Source organism: Tachysurus fulvidraco, chromosome 11 (assembly GCF_022655615.1).
Source record: "Tachysurus fulvidraco isolate hzauxx_2018 chromosome 11, HZAU_PFXX_2.0, whole genome shotgun sequence".
Classification (NCBI taxonomy): Eukaryota; Metazoa; Chordata; class Actinopteri; order Siluriformes; family Bagridae; genus Tachysurus; species Tachysurus fulvidraco.
Genome location: NC_062528.1, coordinates 7974796 through 7998136, shown reverse-complemented (window position 1 = coordinate 7998136; position 23341 = coordinate 7974796). Strand labels below are relative to the sequence as shown.

At 38.0% G+C, this 23341-nt stretch overlaps 1 protein-coding gene across 2 annotated transcripts; it reads right to left on the bottom strand.

Annotated features, from left to right (window-relative positions):
* Window positions 1-340: 340 nt before the first annotated feature.
* Window positions 341-18562, bottom strand: ttc12 (tetratricopeptide repeat domain 12). Of its 2 annotated transcripts, XM_047821021.1 has the most exons (22): window positions 18264-18562; window positions 17871-18034; window positions 17313-17343; window positions 17048-17125; window positions 16765-16886; window positions 16581-16640; window positions 15578-15649; window positions 15405-15465; window positions 13955-14143; window positions 12968-13037; window positions 12554-12642; window positions 11511-11679; window positions 9376-9468; window positions 8296-8359; window positions 8081-8215; window positions 7743-7835; window positions 7493-7561; window positions 6313-6414; window positions 5139-5238; window positions 4710-4935; window positions 2011-2160; window positions 341-952 (listed from the first exon to the last, which is right to left on the bottom strand). In XM_047821021.1, the coding sequence occupies exons 1-21, from the start codon at window positions 18319-18321 to the stop codon at window positions 2037-2039; spliced, it is 2169 nt and encodes a 722-aa protein (XP_047676977.1). In that variant the 5' UTR covers window positions 18322-18562; the 3' UTR covers window positions 341-952; window positions 2011-2036. The 2 variants fall into 2 exon arrangements, with proteins under 2 accessions (XP_047676977.1, XP_027029839.2); XM_027174038.2 differs by lacking the exon at window positions 341-952 and having other exon boundaries at window positions 1555-2160; window positions 18264-18561.
* Window positions 18563-23341: the final 4779 nt, after the last annotated feature.

The window sequence follows — 23341 nt, the reverse complement described above, 5'->3', positions numbered from 1 at the left end:
AATACTTTACTGCATAGGAAATTGAGAATTCAAATGAAAAATAAAGTCCTGTACAAACCCAAAAGAACATAACACTAATGTCAGGTTTATAAACTAGGTTGTGCCCTGAATAGTGATTCCTTACAAGAATGTCTTAGTGAGTGCCAAATAATATCAGATTAAATATTTCTTACCTAACTCTCCAGTGTTGTTTATTTGTTTTCAGGATGCATATGAATTTCCATACAGTGCAGATTTTCCAATTCTTCAGAACAAACATACTAGGTGATTTATTATTGAAATCCATAGAGAAAAAGTTACACTTTGAATAGTAGGAAAATAAAACTTGAATTGTCTGGGGTTCATGTAATCTGGCACACCAGTGTCAGTGTTGTTTAATTAAAATAAATACCGGAAGAACTGAATAATAAAGATAGTCCTGTGTAAATTTTTCACTTTATGTTCAGGAAGATTGTTGATTTTCCGGGAACTAATCCAACAAATTTGTACTACAAATTTGTGTACTACAAATTTGTCAGCAATGGCATGAACAATTACCTGCCTGGACACTAGAGGACATTCTGGAAGGTTTTTGTTTATCTGTTATCTTGTTTATTTATTTTGTGTTTCTGTGTTCCTAGTGTTTGTAGCCTTTGCTATTTTTCCTAATAAACTGCATTTTAATGTTATGCCTGCTTTTGGCTCTTAATCTGGTCCAGTGAAACCCCCCCGTTTCCTGACAGAAGGACTCAGCCAGACATAGACCCAGCAGGATAACCATAAACCTGGCATTTAACATTTGTGGAGCAATGTTTGATTACTCTTTCTAGCCTTTCGGGATTGTTTTTTCCTGGATTTCTTGGTTTCTTTGGTGGGCTTCGCTCCTCACTTGTTCCTGTGGGGGACAGCGCTTTACTTCCTGTTTTCCCGTGGAGGATGCGGCCTTACATCTTGCCTATTGAGAATGTGACCAGCCTGCTCTGTTTTTTTGTATTCCTCTGTGCCCTGCGATATTGTTCCACACCTATTCTGCTTCACTTCCCGTTTTCCTGTGGAGGACGCCATTTCACATTTTGCCCGAAGGGGGATGTTGTAGGCCTGTATTCTTTTGCTTCGGTGGTGGAGGTGGCTCGGTACCTTTCGGGAGGGAGGGAGGGAGGGAAAAAAACACCCTGCGCCAAAGCACTTCTGCTCGGCTGTGGACATCCCTTGGCCCTTCTGCTCAGCTGTGGACGTCGCTCAGCCCCTCTGCTTGGATGTGGACGCTCCCCCCACCTGCCTCGCCGTGTTCCTCTCTCACCCCACCTGCCTCGCCTGTTTCCTCGCTTTCCCCACTTGCTTCGCCCTGTTCCTCATTCCTGTTCCTCCACAATCATTGCCACACTGGACTTTCAAACATGGTTCTGAGTTGGTTCTTGAGGAGGGAAGACTTTCAGGAATGGCTTGGACTATTCCCTGCCTAGACACTAAGGGGACATTCTGGCAGGTTTTTGGTTATCTGTGCCATGTGTCTTTGTGTATGTTTTGCGCGTCACTGTCAGCAATGCAGGGATAAAAACAGACCCAAATGCAGGATAGCGTAAAAAATAAACAGGATTTATTAACTAAAAACACAGAACAGGAGCACAGACTAGAAACAAGACAACATAAGAAGACATAAGACGACAAGGATTTCACGCTGCTAAAGGCAACACGTTTGTTTATGTTCGGACACGTGAACACCGAACATAAACAAAAGCACGTGGCCAAAGTCCAGGCTGTATCCTGTCAATCACGTGTGATTGCCCCTCCCTATCCTTAATCTGGTCCCACCTATGCACACCTGTCCCTCATGTCTTCATAATTACATTCCCAATTTAATCCTGTGGACTTGCGTCTGGTTTCTGGAGTCCTTGTCTTCGTTTATTGTTGTTTTTGTTTTTGTAGTAATTCTGTCTCTGTTTCTGTTTTGGTTTCCATGATTTGTTTAGTGCCTGTTTTGTGATCTAAATTTTTTTTGTGTGTGTTTTGTGTTCCTAGTGTTTGCAGCCGTTGTTATTTTTCCTAATAAACCAACTTTATATGTTATCCCTACTTTGGCTCTTAATCTGCTCCTGTGAAGACACCCCCGTTTCCTGGCACAATTTCATACAAGAGTGAAGGATCTCCAGACCATTGAGTTCCCTGAGCCTCTCTGTGTGCCTGAAAAGAAGAGCAAAGCACAGAGTGAATGGGGTTGTCTGTCATATCAGCTTATTTTTTTTATTTATTTATATCTTTTTATGGCCAGTGTCCTAAACAGAGTGCTCTCTTAGCCTGATACCAGTATGTGGCCATTGAGAGACTGGTCCCATGCTACATCTTAGTCTCTGAGACCCAGATTATCATGACCTACATGGAAATATGCATTCTGTCCCCACACTTGCAATCTGTGAAAGAGGCATCGTTAATTACATCAGCAAGGTATTGAAAAGTCAAATAACTAAAAACTTTAAATATCTAAACAGATTCTACTCCTGTTTAGCTGCCCCTTTAGGAGATATAAATGCAGCAGCTGCAAGACCGATTTTACAGTAAATTAGAGCATGAAGAAGCTGAGTGCATTTCAATATGCTTCCTCACGAACAACTAATCTTGATTCTGCATCTGATTCATAAAATGTCACGTTTTGTTACTGACCCACTGAAGGGGAATTTACCCCATTAAACACTGATACATTAAATTAAATAGGCTAAACATTTTTCAATTTTAACTTTCTTAAATTCCATGGATCTGCATTTCACGCATTTTAATCATTGCATGTTTTTTTTCCACCATTGATTGTTTGAGTTCTATGTAATCACACGTGAAAGACTTGTGAAGGTGCATGAAGTTACACAATTGAACACGTGACACGTTGACATGTGAAGACCACATCAGGTTCCACTCCAATCAGCAAGAATAGCAGTCAGAGTATGAATAACCCTGAAACATAAATAGGTGATGTTTTTCCAATCTTAAGCTGTCCAGTTTTGTCCAGTTCTTCACATATTAGTTCTATTCAGGGCTGATACAAGTGGAACCACTCATGTCTTCTGCTGTTCTGCTGGCAATTTTCCACCTCTAGCCTCCCTCGTTAACAAAAGGTCCCCCCCCCCCCCCCACACACACACACACAGAACTTCCCTTCAGTAGACCTTTTCTGATTTTTACATCACTCTGATTTAAACTGTGTCTTGAGTCTGTTGTGCATGAAAATCAACCAGCCTGTCTGGTAACAACAACAATGCCATGGTCAAAGTCACAGAAATCAGATTTTTATCCAAATTCTGAAGTCTGATGTAAACATTAATGGTAGCTCTTGCTCTGTATCTACATAATTGTTTCATTTGACTATACAACTGGATTGTTGTCTCAATAAGCAGGATTACCTGTGTTCTGATTAAAGTGTAATTTATATCATTTTGCAGACCCCCTTTAAACAGAGCAACCTATGTTTATCTCATTTGTACAACTGAGTATTAAGGGCCTTGCTCAAGGGTCCAGCATTGGAAGCTTGTTGGTTCTAGGATTCAAGCTCACAACCTACTTTTATCAGAAAACAAGACGAATAATGCCACTTTTCCACCAAGGCAGTCTGAGTGCTGGTTCAGAGCTAGAGCCTAATTTAAAATCAGTTCTTTCTTTTTCGACACCCAAAGCAGCGGCTCTGAACCAGGAAAAGTGGTTTTTAAGTAGCACCAAAACATTGCTGGTCTAGACTTAAGAACTGCTTGCGTCAGGGGTTGGGGGCGGGGTTACTGTGGGGTTAATGTGACCAACAAGACAAAAGAGAATGTCGTTAACGCCATTTTTAAACCATTTTAAATCAGGATTCACCGCGTTTGGATGCCAATGTAAGTTCGCAAGCCATGAGCATTAACAGTCAAGCAACATCCGCCATTGTTGATGTTGTGTTTGTCGCTGTTGCACTAACGTTGCTGTACAGTGACGTAAGACTTGACTCTGTGATGTCTCTCTAGCCCATGGAAAGGCAAACCGGTTCTTAGAAGGCTCGCTAGCAGAACCAAATTCAAACCAGCACCAACACTAGCTCTGACCCAGCACCCGGTTCTTTCTGGTGGAAAGGTGGCATAAGTTCTCAACTCCCAATAAAATGATGATTTTATTCCACTCATAGCCTGAGAAAGCAACACCTAAGTCTCTCTCCTTTGCACTCTGCAGTTCTGCTGGGGACATAATATACATATCTTATATCTTATACATTACCAAATTGAATAATAAGCTACTCGGCATAATATGATTCAGAGACAGTAAGGAGATGCTCCCTAATTTGGGGATACTGATAATACTGTCTGTCTTTAAACTCCACCTCCTGAAAAAAATGTAGTCTCTTATTTGTTTCTAAGGTACGTCAGTTTCTCCGGAATAAAAGGTAATTTTGAAATGTAAATTAAGTTTATAGCCGAAGGAGGCTGAAGTTATGATAAAAGGAAAGAACCCAAATATTTTTACCGCCCGTGTCAACGTTGTGCATTATTAATACCTGCATGACTATGGATAAGGAGTGAACTCTGCAAATAATGAGGGTTACAACTGAAAAATAATTTACTTAGCAATTTAAGTAGTGTTGCCTTGCATTTTATTGGTCACCCACAATAAAGCAGGGATGCTAAGCTAGAGTCATGCAGAAAGTGTGTTGGCCCTAACTGGCATATGATCAGCCCTAATTGGCATATGAAAAGTCTGACAGAAAAGGAAGTTCTGCATACCTGGGCTCAACTCTGCACAGTTTTCCCAGTGTGATGGCAGCGTTCTTCTGAACGTCAACTCGCTTAGATTTTCCAGCTGCATGCCGCAGCAGGAGCATCACGCAATCTGTGCCCAAGAGACTGGTTGCGGCTCCCTGCACCGCCAGACAGTGTCCAAGACATAGAGCGGCATTCCCTACCAGTAACTCATCACTGCTGCCCAGGAGCTTCCTCATGGTCACCAGCCCTGAATAAACAGTCACGGTTATAATGCACACAAAGTTACTATATGTTCTCTAAACTTTGCTATACTTTTTCAGCATATATTTTTGTCTTCAAATAATTACAGTATTATCTTTATTTTACTTTACTTAGCTCCACCTTTGGGCTCATTTTTGTTTAATAGTTGTACCCTACTCCAATATCATTTCTATCTCCTTCAGTACTTACTCTTGTCAAGCTTCAGTAGTTCTTCACAGGCCTTCTGGCTGGAGGCAGTGCACACTGCCATAGCTTTAATTGAGTATCTCGAGCTTGTCTGCCCTTCAACCTGATAGAATGAAAAGAAGCACTTTCATCTTTTCGGGAAACTTCACCACATTTCACATTCATGGTGGTGTCCCATTGTGGCACAAAACAAGAATAGTTAATGCTGTCTAAAGTTGGCTTGTGATTATTTCATATGCACAACTGTCAAAGGTGAGAGTTAATTCTGCACCTGAGAGTCAAGTTAACACCTTTCAAAAGTCTGCTTAGAGCTGTTGATTAAGATATTAGTTAGCTGAGATTAGGAGATGCTACCATTGCCTTAATAGTATGATGGTATGAGGGCTTAAAGACAGTCCCTTTTGCAAAAAATAACACCAGGGCCTTGTGAAGTTGATTTTATTGTCTTGAACTTTCGGGGCCACCATTACCTTGAGATTAAGATGCTTCTGTAACTTCATTTTAGGATGACACCAGTACATTGATATTACAATGCACCAGTCCTTTAATCTTAATATGCCACCTCAATATTGCCTTGGGATCAATATGCTTTAAATGATTATAATGATGCTACCTGTGCCTTGAAATGATGATGCCATCAGTGCTTTTAGATTAGGTTGACATCAAGTGCCATAATCTTATAATATCACCTGGGCATTGAGATAAGTATACTGCATTTGCCTTGTACCTGCTGTTCCAAATATTTCCAGATTCAGGTTAGCTATTTTGCACGTTTCAATGTGCCCTAATGTTGCATTATGCACAGAGTATTCTGATTCTATGCAACTTACAGATCCTGGAAAGTAGGCAAATCTATTAATAGATGCTATATGCAATATTGGAATATGCTATATATAAACGTGATGTTACTGGCAGCTACAAGACCAAAATGTAATACAGTATGTAATTAGTAGAAGTGACATTCATCTTTTGGACATATTTTGGACATTTTGTACAGGGTACAGAATATCAGCGTTTTAAGTGCAATTATTCATATCATATGTATAGTCATAATAAACACAATTCTGTAACTGAGCTTTTAAGATTTGAGATTCTTTCATAACTGTCACATAACATATTGGCCTACAATGTTTTTTTTTTTTTTTTGAAAATGATGCTTCAAGTGAATTCCTGATACCTTGAGAATCTTGAGCAGTTTCTTTACTACACCTTGCTTCATAACTTCTTCAGTGGCAGCAGCTGATTTTGGTAGAATCACACTTAGCAATCCAGCTGCTCTCTAATACGTGAAAGAAGGCAAAGAAAGAATGACATGTGATAGAGAATTCCTAATTAAAAACAAGCACCATCATTCTCAAATAGTTAAGACTGTTCCACAGAAGCCTAGCATCCTTCTTGCAGGAGGATAACAGAATTCTAGTCACAGTGCTGATTTATAATCTGAGCACTGAAAGGTTGCTACTGCAGGTAAACAATCGACTCCATTATTCAACATATGGGCAAGCATGGGTTGTGTTGTTTCACCATAATTGTACATTGTGGAACAGTTGCAGGGATGTGATCTGCAAAGAAAGCAAAACCATGGAGGTTGCATGTGGAGACTGATTTCCATACATATCCACCAGAAACAAGATTTGTCCCTGAGCTTAAGCCTAGAGTTGCTACAGGCATTATAATTAATGCATGCTGACAGGATTGCCTTAAATTATCATGCTAAACAAATAGAAAACAGCAATATATTAATAAAACTCATCTTTTTCATCATGGACAGCAACATCTGAAATATACCCATTAAAATATATGAACAAAATAAACACTGCCGTTTTTTGTAATGCTTCAAAATGACAGTAGAGTTCAATTGTCTAGAATGTATATAAGGCATTGAAAGGGCATATGTGCAATATTACTATAATATTAGTGTAAGCGTTGGCTGGGGTCAGCACACATGAAGACAAGGTTACATTTTCAATCATGCCTCTGTCCAAGAGGAAACAAAATTCTTGGAACAGACCACTGACTTTATTGCTAAGAGAAGGTTTCAACATAGCAGCTGAAATTTATATCCCTGCAATAAGGTCATAATCATATAGGCACTTTTTCAGTTGTATGGTGTCAATTCAGTGACTGTATATAAAATAATGAGAGTAATGAAGTGCAGAATCTAAACAGGGAGAGTGACCTTAGTAGAGCTGGGGAAGAGCAAGAAACCGTAATTGAAAAAAAATGTGCAAAACAACAGACGACCTGAAAACAAAGAAGCCGCCGTGACACAAACAAATACACAGCTAAGAATGAGCAGTGGTGTGAGAGCTGGGGAGTCTGCCTCTGAGAAGCCTGGGGGGAAATGCATATCCTACCGTGATGATGCCACCATCAGGATCACTGAGCAGAGCCACACATCTTTTACATCCCACAACAGCATATTCCTGTGTGACAAACAGACCATCATACCTTTTTTTTTTAACTCAAAATGCACTTTTCTGGACTTGATTAAGGTAAAGTGATATTAAAGAGAAAAAAAAGCACAAACAGTACATTCTGGATTTACAGTTTATATTCTTTAATTACATTGCTCCGTTTATCAAAAAAGTTCAACCAGCCGTTTACTTGAATGACTGAAGCTTGATTAGAGGCTACGTTGATCATCAGACCGAGGAGAGGATAGAGAATACGTCTGTATTCACAGCTAGCACACTGCCCCTGAAGGAAAAAAAACAGCATTATTTCATCTTGACTTTGCTAGAAATGAAATGTGTGTCCTGTGAAGATGTGCAAACATCAAAAAGCATTTGAATGTTTTGCAGCTCATACATTGTAATATGAAAATGAGCTTAAACTCAGCTAAAATGAGCTAAAATCAAAATTCAAGCTGGGAAAACATTATACATTATTCAGTGATGTTCAAGGACAAACTAAGCTTCATCATATGAGATGATCAAATATACCATGGCAGAGAACGAGCTCTTCCAAAACTCTTCACGGCTCGCCAGCTTGTTAATAATGACTTCATCCACAGACATGGCCCCGATCACAGAAATTAAGCACGGCAGAAAGCCTTGGCTGGATGCCGCGACATTATCCTACAGATGAAATAAATGCTCAGTATATACGATTAATTTAAAGAGTAATGACTAAAAAAAAAACAGAAGAGATTTATCACCAGCAAATGCTCGAAAGGAGGTGCAAAAACCTTTGTAAAGCTCTCTCGAGACTGGATCCGAAATCTGCAAACAAAAAACACACAACAAAATATTTACGCTATATTTCCGATAACTCTAGAGTGCCTTTATGTTATGCAAATTGAGCCTCAGGCTTGGAATATAAAGAATGTATTTTCCCACTGTGATCACTGATCCAAGTCGAGCCTGTAAATCCTGAATTACTGATTAGTGTGCCTTGTTACTGCAGGGAGAAAAATGAGGCCCTGTTGCTGAGATAATAGCAAGTCTTCTGAGTCTTTGCAGCGATTAATTTATCATGGATATTTTCACACATTTGCTTGTAAAAGTGGCTCATGATGTATTTCAATTAACTGATGTCTTGAGTCTTGATGTCTTGGCCTGCATGGAATTAACAGTGCAATTACTGTATTCCTGGTGGTCACTGCCATCTAGCACACTATCAACAACAATCTTGTCGTTAAATGTGTTTGCTGGGCTTGTAGAGAAGGGCAGGCTAAACTGTGGCACTGAAAGAAAATTTACTGCACCATGTCACATACCGTATCCAATGCTTGAAATTTCTCGAGGTGGCAATCCTTATCTAAAAGCTCACAGAGGCACTCAATCATTTGTCCTTCACAGTGTGACACCAGATGACCTAAAGCTCTGGATCTGGCCATGAGTATGGAATTTGCCTGTGACAACTAATCATGGCAAAAGACAGCTAAAACCACAAGTTTGATCAATCCACCACTACTCTGATGAGACGTCAAATGCATTATGGGGGGAAAAAAAAACCTTTCAGAGAGCTGACTGGTGAAATGCTGAGCTCTGATAGATTGTGTTGTTTCATACTGGTTCATTTGGAATTCTCAAAAGACCTTAGCTAATCATTTGACTGCATTTGAATAGGTCTTGGTTTAAACGGCTTCACTATGAATCATGGGTGCATAATGGATTCCATGAAGGATTTCATGAAGAAGCGGCTCCTCTCTTGCCATCAGGTTGATAGATTCTAGTGAGATGCACAGAGGGCAAGTGGCTGTGGGGTGGAAGTAAATATATCGATGGGGCATTACTTATTTTCTCCAGCCAAGTTCTCCAGAATACCGAGGGCCATGGTTCTTGATTTGCCGCCTTTGCATACGCTGTCCATCAAGATCTCTGCCATTCTTCAGGAAAAAGAGGGAAAGAAATACTTTTGAATACTCTGATCTGATTGGCCTAAAAATATATATTTGTTTTCTACAACAGTAAGGGACAGACAGTAGTGTTCGAATCACAGGGTTTTTTTTTGCACTTATTAATGCACTTTTTCAAATACATTATCATTGCTATATTTATAACATTCACAGACATTATGTTCAACGATAAATGGTAAAAAGTTTAAAGTTTATATAAGACACTTCAAGATGCATTATTGAAAAATAATAAACCTTGGGGCATCACACCACAGGAGTAGTCTATTATTATAATATATACTATCTATTATGACTGCTATAACTAAATACTACACGTGGACAAAATTGTTGGTACCCTTCGGTCAATGAAAGAAAAACTCACAATGGTCACAGAAAAAACTTTAATCTGAGAAAAGTAATAATAAATAAAAAATATCTATGCATGTTAACCAATGAAAGTCAGACTTTGCTTTTCAACCATGCTTCAACTGAATTATTTTTAAAAAATTAACTCCTGGAACAGGCTTAGACAAAAACGATGGTACCCCTAGAAAAGACTGAAAGTAATGTGATTCAAGGTGACCAAAGGGTACCAACAATTTTGTCCACGTGTGTACTACACAACAGCTAGTTCCGGTTCATTTTTCTGATTGGCGGAGTGATATTCCAACAGTTCTTATATTTACTATAACCGCAGTGAGATGTTTCAGCATCTGTATCACTCCAGTCATCTAAGTTCACGACATACGTTTCCACTGCCCAGTTTACCAGTTGCCCAGTCAAAACTGTTAATACTGTTAAACTGTTAGTGAAGTTAGTGACATCATCAGCAGACATGGTAAATGATATAGTTGCAACTCATTTAAGGAGACTTATATGGCAGATGCTTCTTGTAATCCAGTCCAATAAGAGTATAAAAATAGAGGGATATAAAGGTGATATTGCTTTATGATATACAGTACTGTGCAAAAGTTTTAGGCAGGTGTGAAAAAATGCTGTAAACAAAGAATGCTTTCAGAAATAGAAATAATGAGTGTTTATTTCTGTCAATTTACAAAAGGCAAAGTGAGCAAAAAAAAGAAACATCTAAATTGCATGAAGTGATGGCACGGCCCCCACAGAGCCCTGATCTCAACATCATCGAGTGTATCTGGGATTACATGAAGAGACAGAAGGATGTGAGAAAGCCGACATCCACAGAAGATACAGTATGTGGTTAGTTCTCCAAGATTTTTGGAACAACCTACCAGCCGAGTTCCTTCAAAAACTGTGTACCTAGAAGCATTGCTGCTGTTTTGAAGGCAAAGGGCGGTCACACCAAATATCGATTTGATGTAGATTTCTCTTTTGTTCATTCACTGCATTTTGTTCATTTATGAAAATAAATTCAATTCAATTCAAGTTTATTTGTATAGCGCTTTTTACAATAGACATTGTCTCAAAGCAGCTTTACAGAACATAAACATAGAGCAGAAGGAAGACATAATTAATGATAAAGGAAATAACGAATAATAAAAGAAATAAGAATTTACAGAATAAAAATTCTAGGTTATTATTAGATGTATATATACATCTGTTTACAAATGTTTAACACTTCCATTTTTGAAAGCATTCTTTGTTTACAGCATTTTTTCACACCTGCCTAAAACTTTTGCACAGTACTGTAAATGCTGATATTTAATAAACAAACATTACACAACATTGAGCAGAACTACAGTAGTGTTAGTGACATCATCAGTAGACATGGCAAATGATACGTCTTCAGGAATACGTATATTTTCTCACACAAAATATAAAAACTCTTCAGATGAAGTCGAAAAATCAAGAAGGGACAGCCATTTTTCAGGAAGGAGCTTCGTACATATTAAACCAGACAGGCTAATATTTAGGATAACCACTTGATTGCGAGTGCAAGATTGCTTTTATATTATAGACCTATAAACAATTAATTACTATCGAGCAAGTGACTTTTCAGACACAATGCGAATAGAATGTAACTGAATAATGTTATATAAGAACAGGAAACCGTTTACCTGATCAAATTGAGGTTTTCAATTACCAAGCGTCTTCCGTGCTGGGTCTGACAGTACATGTAGACTAGAGTAAAACATTCCTGCTGGATTGCTAATGAAGCTGAGGTTAACAACAGGACAAGCTGTTCTCTTGTGCTGAGACACTGCAGTAACAGCTGTTGATTTTCCTCTGTAAGTGACAAGATTGTTAGACAAGAGTCAGTGATCTGAGAACATTTCTATCCAGAACAGAAATGTTTTAGCGCAAAACAACATTTCTGGCACAAAAAAAGAAACTCTTTTAGAGCTCTTTTCATGTACAACATTATAAACCAGACTGTGAGAGACAACCAGTTGTAGGCGAGCAAACAAGTGAATGCTTCAGCACAAGTTTATTATTCGCGTAGAGAATGCCAATGAATGTTCCCCATTTGAAAAGCTAGGATAATAAAGTGAAGAAATATGTCTTTAGAAGTGTTATCTATCCAGGCAGCTGAAGTCTCATCATCAGTGCCTGCTCTTACGCTTCCCACTCTATTGCACTCAATATAAGCAGTAGTGATTTAAGCCCTGTGATTCTGCTTTGAACTAAATGTCAAGCTGTGGCACTTGGTTGGGCTTCCCCAAGTGCACAACTGGGTGCAGTCTCCTTGAAATGAAAGAACCAAGGCTGCTAATCAATAAAACTAAATGACTGAGCATGTGCATAGTGACACAGCGGTAATTCACTAATTCTGTATGGCCTATAGGTCACATGTATTAAAAAAAAAAGCTATGCGCTACGCCCGATGGGGCTGCAAAGTGATGGAAGGAACTGATACTAAACAGAAAGGAAACTTAATGCAAATATTAAAAAAAAAAAATTGTTTCAGCTGAGATAAATAATGACTTGTGTAATTTGTATTTTGTGACAAACCAACACTTCTCTCACTTTTTATCCCTTTCTTCAAATCTCTTTGTTTACATCTTGGACAAATTGTGGTGAAAATTCCGATTTGCTCCCTCTACAACAATGTCTGCCAAATGAACAACTGAAAAGGAAAATGTTAAAAACTACTATTTACCATTTCCACTGCAAACCTTTGTCCATAATCTGAGGACAGCGACACACAGATCCATGCTGTGCAGCTCTTTAGAAGTCTGCATAAGACAGCTGAAGAGAGGCAGAGATGGATAAAACGAGGGGATTATAAAGCACTTATCCGAGCTTAACATTTGCTGCATATCATGTTGTTGAATTACAGCAAAACCTTTTATAAAACATTAAAAAAAAAAGGTTGTTTACGTTTACTTAGTTAGAAATTAGTTCCCAACACACCAGCTGATAAAGAGTGCTGGCTAAGAGATCTAAAGCTGTAATAAATTAAGGGCTGGTTTGCACAATATGCAGTGCGATATGCATATGGGAAAATACTTTCTCTAGGAATTAGAAAGAAAACTTTTCCAAATGATCAGAAGCCTTTTTTTGAAAAACTTACCTCTGTATATCCTTATTGCCAGTGATGACACTAAAGCCATTGTTTAATCGGAATAAAGTCTGCCCAGTATCTAAAAAGGATAAAAATGGTGTCATTATGATCAAAACAAATGCAGCGAAAGTTACGTATCAATGCAGAGCCACCCTGGCAAGCTTCAGAAACAAAATCCCTTATAGTCAAGGGCAAAAGAGACAAAGACGGAGAGAGAAATAAACAAAAACTCATTAGGAGTCAGGGACAGTTCTCTTATCTGGCCAAAAGCAGTATACCTTCTGCAGAAAGAAATTAGCTCACAAAGGCCCCGCTCAGGTATCTTTCTTGTCCAGAGTGCTGGGATCTTTTCATTTTAGAAAGCTTTCACGGCTGCGTGGTTTGTAGGAATGAATTTGGGACATGGCCTTCATTCTGCTTGCACTGATAACAAGCATCCCAGAAAATAGTTTTGAAACACCTCTCTAGCATTAAAGAATTCACAACTCTTGATTTAATTTAGACACTTTTTTTTTACAAATGTTATAAACCTAGCCCTTTGCTGTGTGAAAAAAGAAAAATTTGTAATATGAAATGATTTCTTTTTAAGCCACATTACTGAAATCAAATCTGCACTACAGAGGAGAACTAGATGGAGTTGTTTAGATGCGGACATGCCGATAAAGGAGAACATAAAGAATATATCTGGCTACCTCCTTTTACTTCATTTTTGGCTTAGCCGTGTTATTAAAGAGATCAGAGGCTGCCCTCTGTAACCAATGACATAGATAAATCTTATCACAAAGTGTTAATGAAGCGAATAGGGAAATCATTGTGACATCTACATCTATACTCCTCTCCCTATTGACCACAAAGCAGAACAAATATTGTCTTGGCTGGTGAGACAATGTCAAATCTGTGTACAACTCTGTACAAATAAAGATGAAGCATCTGCTGTGTGAGAGATAGGTTGTGAAATAAACTAAAGAGGATGACCTCAGCATGTTGTGCACTCACTGTCTTTAACGGCTTGTGTAAGAAGCTCCAATCCACCACAGTAATATAGGTTGTGCTCACTGGGCCTGTCCAGCTTTGTCAGCAAGTCAAGAATGGCCCCGGCTTCTTTTTTTCCATCACTCAACTCCCTGAGTGCTGTTTCTTCCTGAAGGGCCTTTTTCTCTTCCGAATCCACATGTGTCAGATAATCTATAGTAGAAGCAGGAACAGATGACCGTCATTCATGTCGCTCATGAAGTAATACTCCTTATTAGGGTTTGTGTTAAAAGAATAATGGCATCATGTTGGCACCTGTATACATGTGATTATCAATAACAAGAATTTCCACACCATTCCTTTCTGTGAAAAGTAAACCTTTAGAATCGATGTCTAATAACAGTTGTTGAAGTGTGTCAATAAAGCATTACACTCTGCAATAAAGATCTATGGATCAGGCAGAGGTCATAGAAAGTACAATAAAAAGTTAATGTCCCAACAAGCTTTTTAGGCTGTCAGAGTCAATCAAAATTAAATTTATACCTTCAGCTTGCTTGCTTTGTTTTAGTATGTCATAAACAGAAAAGGCAACGATAAACACTCGGCCTAACGTGCATAAATCTTGCTGGTCTTTCCTGCTCCAGCTCTGTTCGTTGGCCAAATTTATCAGTTCATGCCTTCAAAAAATAAACAAAATACATGCCGTGTTCAACTCCCTTCCTGTACCTGAGACAATTCAGGGTCGAATCACATTCTCACTGCAATTAAATTCTGCTAGGAGTGTTTTAGAACCAGGACAAGAACGGTCTCGGAGCAGGTGAATTTGGGGGGGGGAACATGCGGATTCAAATCAGTTAAATGCTGCGTGTGTAAATGCTGTTAGATGTTTATACTTGAGTTTTCAGTAAACATGTTTTTAAGGGAAATACGTACAACATACATACAATAATGGTACAATTCTTACACCTTCTCTAATCCATCCTGCCTATATTCAACACATTTCCTTCTAGACTTCCTTTTTATCGATTTAAATAAAACTGGCCTGAAGATCTCCTACGCTAATGACTGTTCTGTTGAATTATTATGAAAATGATACAGTATATCTGTAGTGTTTTAGCCTGACCTACAAAAAGCGGTGTACCCTACTCATTGCAAATTACAGTTGATCCTTTCAAATGTCAAGTGGCAATATTCTAAGTATGCATGAATAACACTGATAGTGAAGCTGTTACAGACAAATTTCCATGTAATTATTTCCCAAACTGTGTACAGTCAAGTAAAGAAAATAAAGTGGGAGTCAGGGGTGGATGTTGGAAGAGACAGACAGATAAGGAAGAGCATGAGCACACTATATGTTGTCATGGCAGCACAACATGGTGGCTTAACTAAAACAAAGAAAAGGTAGATGTAGGAAACTTAAATGTCACAGTATATAATTACACATCCACTACTTGACGGGACGTCTAAAACGTACCTTTCACAAGGGTTTCACGTTCCGGCACAATATCCAATATCTTTTTATAACACAGCCTAGACTGAATGAAATATAGGGATAATATAGAGAGATTATTCATCAGAAAGAAAGAAAAAAGTCAACACTATAAACATGTAATGAAGTAAAGATTCCAAGTAGAAAGCTGTTCTTACCTCTGTAAAATTTTTCAGTCCTAGATGTGCTCTGCCCATGTGGACATATGCCTTAATACACTTATCACTGCACTGTGTTAGAAAATAGAATAGAAGCACTTTTTAGATACCCGATCGATTAAAAAATTCATTTATTTGCAAAAGCGCCATATAAAAATACCAGCGGTATCTATTCATCGCATTTGTAGCTATTCTTAGCAATTGAATTGAAATGCGAGTTCATCGCATTTGTAGCAATTCTATGAGTACTAGAATTTCATTTACATTTTAAAACACATTTATAATGGAGGTCTATGTGCAAGGCTGTGTTATGTTCCATCAGTACATATTGAAATTTATACATTTACATATTTATCAAATGTATAAACATCAGTACATATTGAAATTTTTACATTTACATATTTATCAAATGTAACTAAGTTATGAAGGTCTGATTCTGAGACAAACATGAAAGAAAGTCATACCAATGCTGTACCAATGTAGTTTTTACCAGAACTGTTAAACAAATGTTTGCTAATTGTTTGAAAATTCTATAAGGTTTTGTGGCCTCCATTACACATTCTTTCTTAGGAAAATATTATCTGTAATTTAAACATAATTTATCAGAGCAAAGGCATCAATCAACAGTCAAAAATCAACACGGGTTAACCACTACGTGGAAAGTCTATCAGTGTTTTTTGTTTTTTTTTATCAGAAAGGCTTCCAGGTTTACATTAATTTCTAACTTAATTCGAAAAACTATTTGTGACTTTTTTTTTTTTCAAATAATGCATTAACACTACGATCATTTACGATCAAACATTTACTTTTAATACTTTAAGATCTGGTGCATTCAGGCCATTTTTTCTTAGCTCATAAAAACAAGGCACAACTTCAACCCAGTGACCTAAAGCTGTGCAACCGTCCAAACAGGACAGGATAATAGGAGGAGTCGCTGAGCTGACACTATGATGAATGAGAGGGCACCTCTGGCACACCTTTGCTCACAGCCACCTTAGCTTACCTTCAGGGCCCATTCACAGTCACTTATAGCCTCCTTATACTTCTTCAGCTTGATCAGGGCCTGTAAGATGAGGATCCACAAAAAAATAAAAGTTAGCAATATACCATTACTGCGCTTTTAATCATACGATACACGCAATTCAGTGTACCACATAATGCTTTACATAAAGAATGGCACTGAGTACCTGAGCTCTGTTTGTATAAAGGGCTGGCATATCACGAAGCTTTTCTAGACCTTCTGTGTACATTTTGCAAGCCAATTCATAGTCTTCCATGGCAAATGCTTTGTTTCCTTTTTCCTTAAAGTCTGGGGATTAGATAGAATGAAAAAAGGTGATGACAATGTACAGAAATGCAGTTGTATAGCACTGGTATGAAGTCAAAATTTTAATTTCTCACGCAAATACACTCAAGTACATACTGTATGTATGCACGCCAACACACACACGCGCGCACACACACACACACCATTTGCTTCCTTCTCTTTCACTTGTCTCCTCTTTCTTCTCTTCTCTGCATCCTTTTCTAAAGCTTTCATAAAATTCTCTAAAAAGTCACAGACATAAAAATGAACAAACAAGTCAACGAATATTTTTATACAACAGCCTGTATAGTCTGTCTGTTTCTCTAATTATAATTATTCATCCTCTGGGAACAATATTAAGCAATCATGGCATGCAAGCTGATTAAAAAAGCAGGTGAAACAGTCACACAGACCGCACAATAAACCTACCTGGACTTTCACTGGGCATATGAGTTGCATTCTACAAAATAAAAAGACTGTTCAGATACCACAGACAACTGTTCTGTACTAATATAAGACTCTGAGTATGTGTTTTTTAACCTTCCATATTATGTTAATAAATTATAGTATTACATATGTGCAATATCTGCACTATGGCACTTTATGACAGCATACAGTACATGGTTTACAATCATTTTTGCATTATGTCCAAGTAGGGCAGGGGTGTGGAAGCCTAGTGGTTAAGGTGTCAAACTACTGACCAGAAGGTCATGAGTTCAAATCCCAGCTGCAACAAGCTGCCACTGCTGGGCCACTGTGAAAGGCCCTTAACCCTCAATTGCTCAGTTGTATAAATTTAAGTAAAATGTAAGTCACTCTGAATAAGGTTGTCTGCTAAATGCCAGAAATATAAATGTAAGTAAGCGTGTACAACAGTAGCATAAAGCATTTTATTGTATATAGAAGTTTAAATGACACTTAAAAGAATGATCTTCTGCAGTTTATATTTGCTTGCATGTATGATTAGGTAAAGATTGGTTTATTTACCCATTGTTTACCAACACACACGGGACTGGTATTAATAACTGTCCTGTTGATACGATTTTTGCTCGTTTTTTCTTCTTCCAGAGAGGCAACCAGGCAATCTGCCTGTTCCACAGCTTTCTCCTGAGTGACCACATCACCTGAGTTCAGCTCCTTCACCAGCTCACCTGAACAAATGATACACTCAAAAACAACTCACGTTTTTTTGGTCTATTTTCATAACAAGCATGAACATCTACAATAAGCCTAAAGGTTAGCATCTATGTTAGCTTGCTTACAAAGTTATCTATCTATCGTGTTGTCTCAGATGCAAAGAAAGAAAGAAAGAAAGAAAGAAAGAAAGAAAGAAAGAAAGAAAGAAAGAAAGAAAGAAAGAAAGAAAGAAAGAACACGCACTTATACGGTCCACGTTCGTCAAGAACTTTTCCAAGTCCTCACTTTCACACGAGTTCATACTTTTAATTTAGCTATCAGTCAACAATACAGTGAAGCTGCGCGTCCTCGCAGAAGACTTGTAACCATAGCAACGACGGAAATGACGTCTTCCGCAACATACAAGCGTTCGGTAGTTGAGAGTGACAGGCACGCATTCGGGTCTTTTCTCACGCTCTCCCGCCACACATCCTTTTCTCACGCAGAAAAACTTTTTGACTATTTATCATAATATTTAATAAGCCGCCGCAGCGCCCAAAATGTATCAGTCCGCACCGCTGTCTCTATGGAACCGGGCAGGAATCAAGCGCGTCTCAGTTCATAGTCGAGCCTGACACTTATCAGCCAATCAAAAAAAGAGGCTACACAATAGCCAATCAGAAAATAGCACTGGCTGGGTAAGATTTAACGCAACAAAGGATAAAGGAGTCCAAAAAGAAACAAACACTTACAATAAACAAGACCATAATCTCTCTCTCTCTCTCTCTCTCTCTCTCTCTCTCTCACACACACACACACACACACACACACACACACACACACACACACACACACACACACACACACACACACACACACACAAATTAATAAATGGAAATTAAACAAATACCTTGTATTTGGTTAAACTGCGGTAGGTGATCCTTACCAAACACAACAACTCCCCCATTATTGTTTCCTATTTATTTATTATTTCATTTATTTTTATTTAGTTATTTATTTTTTTCTTGGGGGGGGGGGGGTGCCTGACTTCAAAACTTGAGAGCCCTGCGTATTACTTATTAAAAAATACACATTTATGAAATAATTAAAATGTTTAATCAAGTCAATAAAGTCCATAAAACAATTAAAACAATACATCACTCATGCTTTTTTTTTCTTTTTTTAAAGCAAATAGCATTGTAAATATGATGTTTTTGAAAAAGATTTGTAGTATGTGCCATTAGTGGTCTAATGGTTAGAGAGTCTGACTCGTAACCCAAAGTTTGTGGGTTCGAGTCTCGGGCCGGCCACGACTGAAGTGCCCTTGAGCAAGGCACCAAACCCCCCAACTGCTCCCCAGGCGCAACAGCATAAATGGCTGCCCACTGCTCTGGGTGTGTGTTCACGGTGTGTGTGTTCACTGCTGTGTGTGTGCACTTTGGATGGGTTAAATGCAGAGAACAAATTCTGAGTATGGGTCACCATACTTAGCCGTATGTCATGTCACTTACTGTAAAGAATATCATCAACCCTAAGGTAGTTCAAAGCACTTATCACACCCAGCACTACACCACAATCCTTTTGATCCTCTAGCACAGTTGGACTGATCCCACCATCTCTCAGGGTACAAGGAACATAGGTATCAAGACTTCACTCTGTTCTGGCCCATGGTGGAATAAACCTACCCTAGATGTGCAACAGCTCAGTCACTGGCTGTCTTTCACTAATGTCTAAAGACTTACCTCTATCTGAAGTGTGCAGATTGGCCATTAAAAGGATAAAAGGATTCTCATAATTTTAGGTATGGTGACTCTTTCATATCCTGATATTTTAATATCATCTTTAAATAATGTAGGCACTGATGAGAGCATTGTGTACGTTATTCTAGGAGCTGTAAAATTCCATCTTAATCAGCAGTAGCTTGCTGGGCAACAAACTGTGGTCAACACTGACACTTTCGATCGCTCTAGTTGGTATTAAGCATAAACGTCGGGATATAATGGCTCGACACACCCATTTATCGTCGTGGAAGTTGAGAGGAGATTCAGAAATGCGTGCTGACACTGATGAAAGAAGAAAAAAACAAACATACATAATGAAAGGAGGAAAAAGAAAAAAGTTCTGTTGAAATGATTTTATTCATTGTTGCATGATTAGATGATTTTCCTCATCAGAACTTGTTTCTGAGTTATAAGAGAGAACATTTGGTAGCATTATGTGGTGGGCTAGTACTACAGTATGTTTCAAGCACTATGTTTCAAGATGAGGAGATGATGTTTAACATGATGGAGAAAGATATAATAGAAACTTTGCAGACATTATCTAAGCATTTTCCATTGAGTGAAGGACAGTTTGTTCCAGTGAGTCAGATATACTGTAGGTAGATAGATAGATTAAAAAACAAACTTTTAGAAAACGCATATTATGGTATTAGTTTTGTGTATCACAGCATTAATTTTGCACGTAATATGCTTCACAAGCACAACATGGCCTTCACTCAGTGAATATGCTTAGATAAAAGTGTGCATAGTTTCAAACCATTATATAACCCTCCATTATGTTGAAATTCTATGCATAGTATAGTGTAGGCATCCATTTGTGACCAATATTGCATCATTTGTCTTGGGAATGACAAATACAAATCCTGCACATTGGCCAGAGGGATTTTGAGCCATTCCTCTTGCATTGCTCATACTAGAGTAAAGAAAAACTTTCTTCGCTCCTCCAAAACACCCCAAAGTGGTATAATAATAATAATATTCAGATCTGACTGTGCAAGGAGATATTCATTAAACCACTCTGTCACCATTCTCTTTGTGTATTAATGCATTATTATCCTGGTACACTGCATCATGTACACTGATTGAACCATTTGGTGCCCATGGACCTCCAGAATGTTTTGGTTATCTTTGGCAGTGACACACCAAACTGGGAAACATGGTGCCATGAGTGCCATGACATTTTAGCCCAAACCAATGAGTGCCATGACATTTTAGCCCAAACCATCACTGATCCAAGCATGTGTTTCATTCTGGGCATGCAACAGTGGACTCATCAAATTGCAATACATGTTTCACATTGTCCACAGCCCAAGCTTTTTGCTGCTAGAAACTGACGTTTGAAGTGACACAAGCAGATTTTTGGCAAAAACACAAGAGTTAAATGTACACATTGAATTCATTGAGTTGGTCTGTTGTGGTTTTATGTTTTTGTAAATAAAACAGGTTAGTACCAGGACATCCCTTTCAGGCAGCTTCCTTTTTCCAGTTACTCCTTTTGGATGTGGGTTGTTGTTTATGGTGGAATGCCAATGTTACCCTCGATACAGTGGTTCTCGATACACCACAAGTCTTGCTCTCCTGGTCACAGATGTGCCAGCAAGATGTTCACCAACAAATTTGTTTCACTATTGAACTCTGATATTTCTAGCATCATGTTGTGTGGATAGCAATATTTTATGTACAGTTGTGTAAGACTGACCAGAGAGAGAGAGAGAGAGAGAGAGAGAGAGAGAGAGAGAGAGAGAGAGAGAGAGAGAGTTATAATTCATCACTAGGAATTCTGATCCAAAATACTGAGTGAATTGATCCATGTGCATTGATTTTATCCAATACACGGATGTTCTAATTTATGCCGATACAATCACACAGACAGAGTTCGTTTTAGTTTTGTGGAATTGAACAATAGCACAACAAACTCATTTTTAACTGTTTGATGTTTCAAAAAAACTGGGAAACTCAATGTCATAGAATGTCTTAATCATCATTTTCGGGAAAAGAAAAAGAAAACAAAATCCAGTTAAAGGCTTGCTCAGATATCAGAACTTACAGTAAGTGTTTTGTAGGGATTGATGTGACAAATAGAATCACATCATATTTATCAAAGACGTTCTTCCAGGACATGATTGAAATCATGCCACAAATTGCCAGAAATATCCCAGCATTGCATTAAAAAACTGCTACAAGTAATAAACTGAAAAGGGACCATTTTCCCATTTTAAACAAGTTTACCATTTTAGACTTAGAGTACAACATTTTAACATTCACAGTTTGTATATTGCATATAAAATGTGTTGAGATCAAGTAATATGCAGGAGGGTAATATAGTCCAGTGCTGACCATGATAAATGATAGCATTCTACCATAAAGAATAAACATGTAACATGGTGGAAGTCCAGAGCTTATGGAAAGCAAAATCTCAAATAAATTGTTTTGTTTAGTAAGCTACTAATATTTCAGAAAAAACTAGGCAAAAGTGCTCGTATGCATGTCAGTAGCTTTTTGTGAATTATGTATTTACAGTATGGGCTTGTGGAGCCCTGATCTCAGAAACATGATCAATAACAATACAGGGATGAATGATGAAGAGATTTATTTGATTCATTATGTTGTACCTTTGGGGAAACTGACTGACTTGTTCAATAAAATAAATAAATAAATAAATAAATAAATAAATAAATAAATAAATAAATAAATAAATAAATAAATAAATAGGTTTTTTTTTCCCAGCAGGATAAAGGCCACCGAAACACACTGAAAACATCATTAAAACTTCCTAAGAGTAGAAAGCTGACAGGATTTACAGAATTTAACCAGCTGCCTCAGACCTCTGACATCTTCGGCACACATGGCAGGTAATAGCACCTTTAAAAGTTCCTCATAATGCTATTAAACAATTTAGTATGTCACTGCTCTAGTGGTGCATTTAAAATGAGGAGTGCCTGTAAAAATAACTAGAGAGGTAACAAGTGTTATGAAAAAATTGTCATGTTGGCATGACAAAGCCAGTCTGAAAGTTTTAAACTGAATCATATGCCTGAAGATAGCATGCCAGACAAAGAGAAAGACAGACATTGCTAGAAAGATACATGACAATCAGTATCATTGATAGATAGATAGATAGATAGATAGATAGATAGATAGATAGATAGATAGATAGATAGATAGATAGATAGATAGATAGAATACTATACTATACTATACTATACTATACTATAGAATATATAGTATTTATATATTTCACTCTTGACTATTTGTAGACCTTTCATGCATCTACGTGTTGTGAGCTTTGGATCCCTGAAGGCTGTGCTCTGTCATTGAATAATGCCAGACCTAGTTGAATAAATAATTGATCTTTTGGAGAAGCAGCTGATGGTACACTTGACAGTCATCAAGTCAAAAGCATTTTCGATAACAGGCATGTCAAATGCCCATCACCATAATCACAGAGGTATAATGTGTCCAGTGTGACATTGAACACACGAAGAAATTTTAAAATGCACTCACATCGTTCTGCAGACGCTGTTTGGCTTTTAGAGCGGCTGAAAAAATTGTTATTGCCGA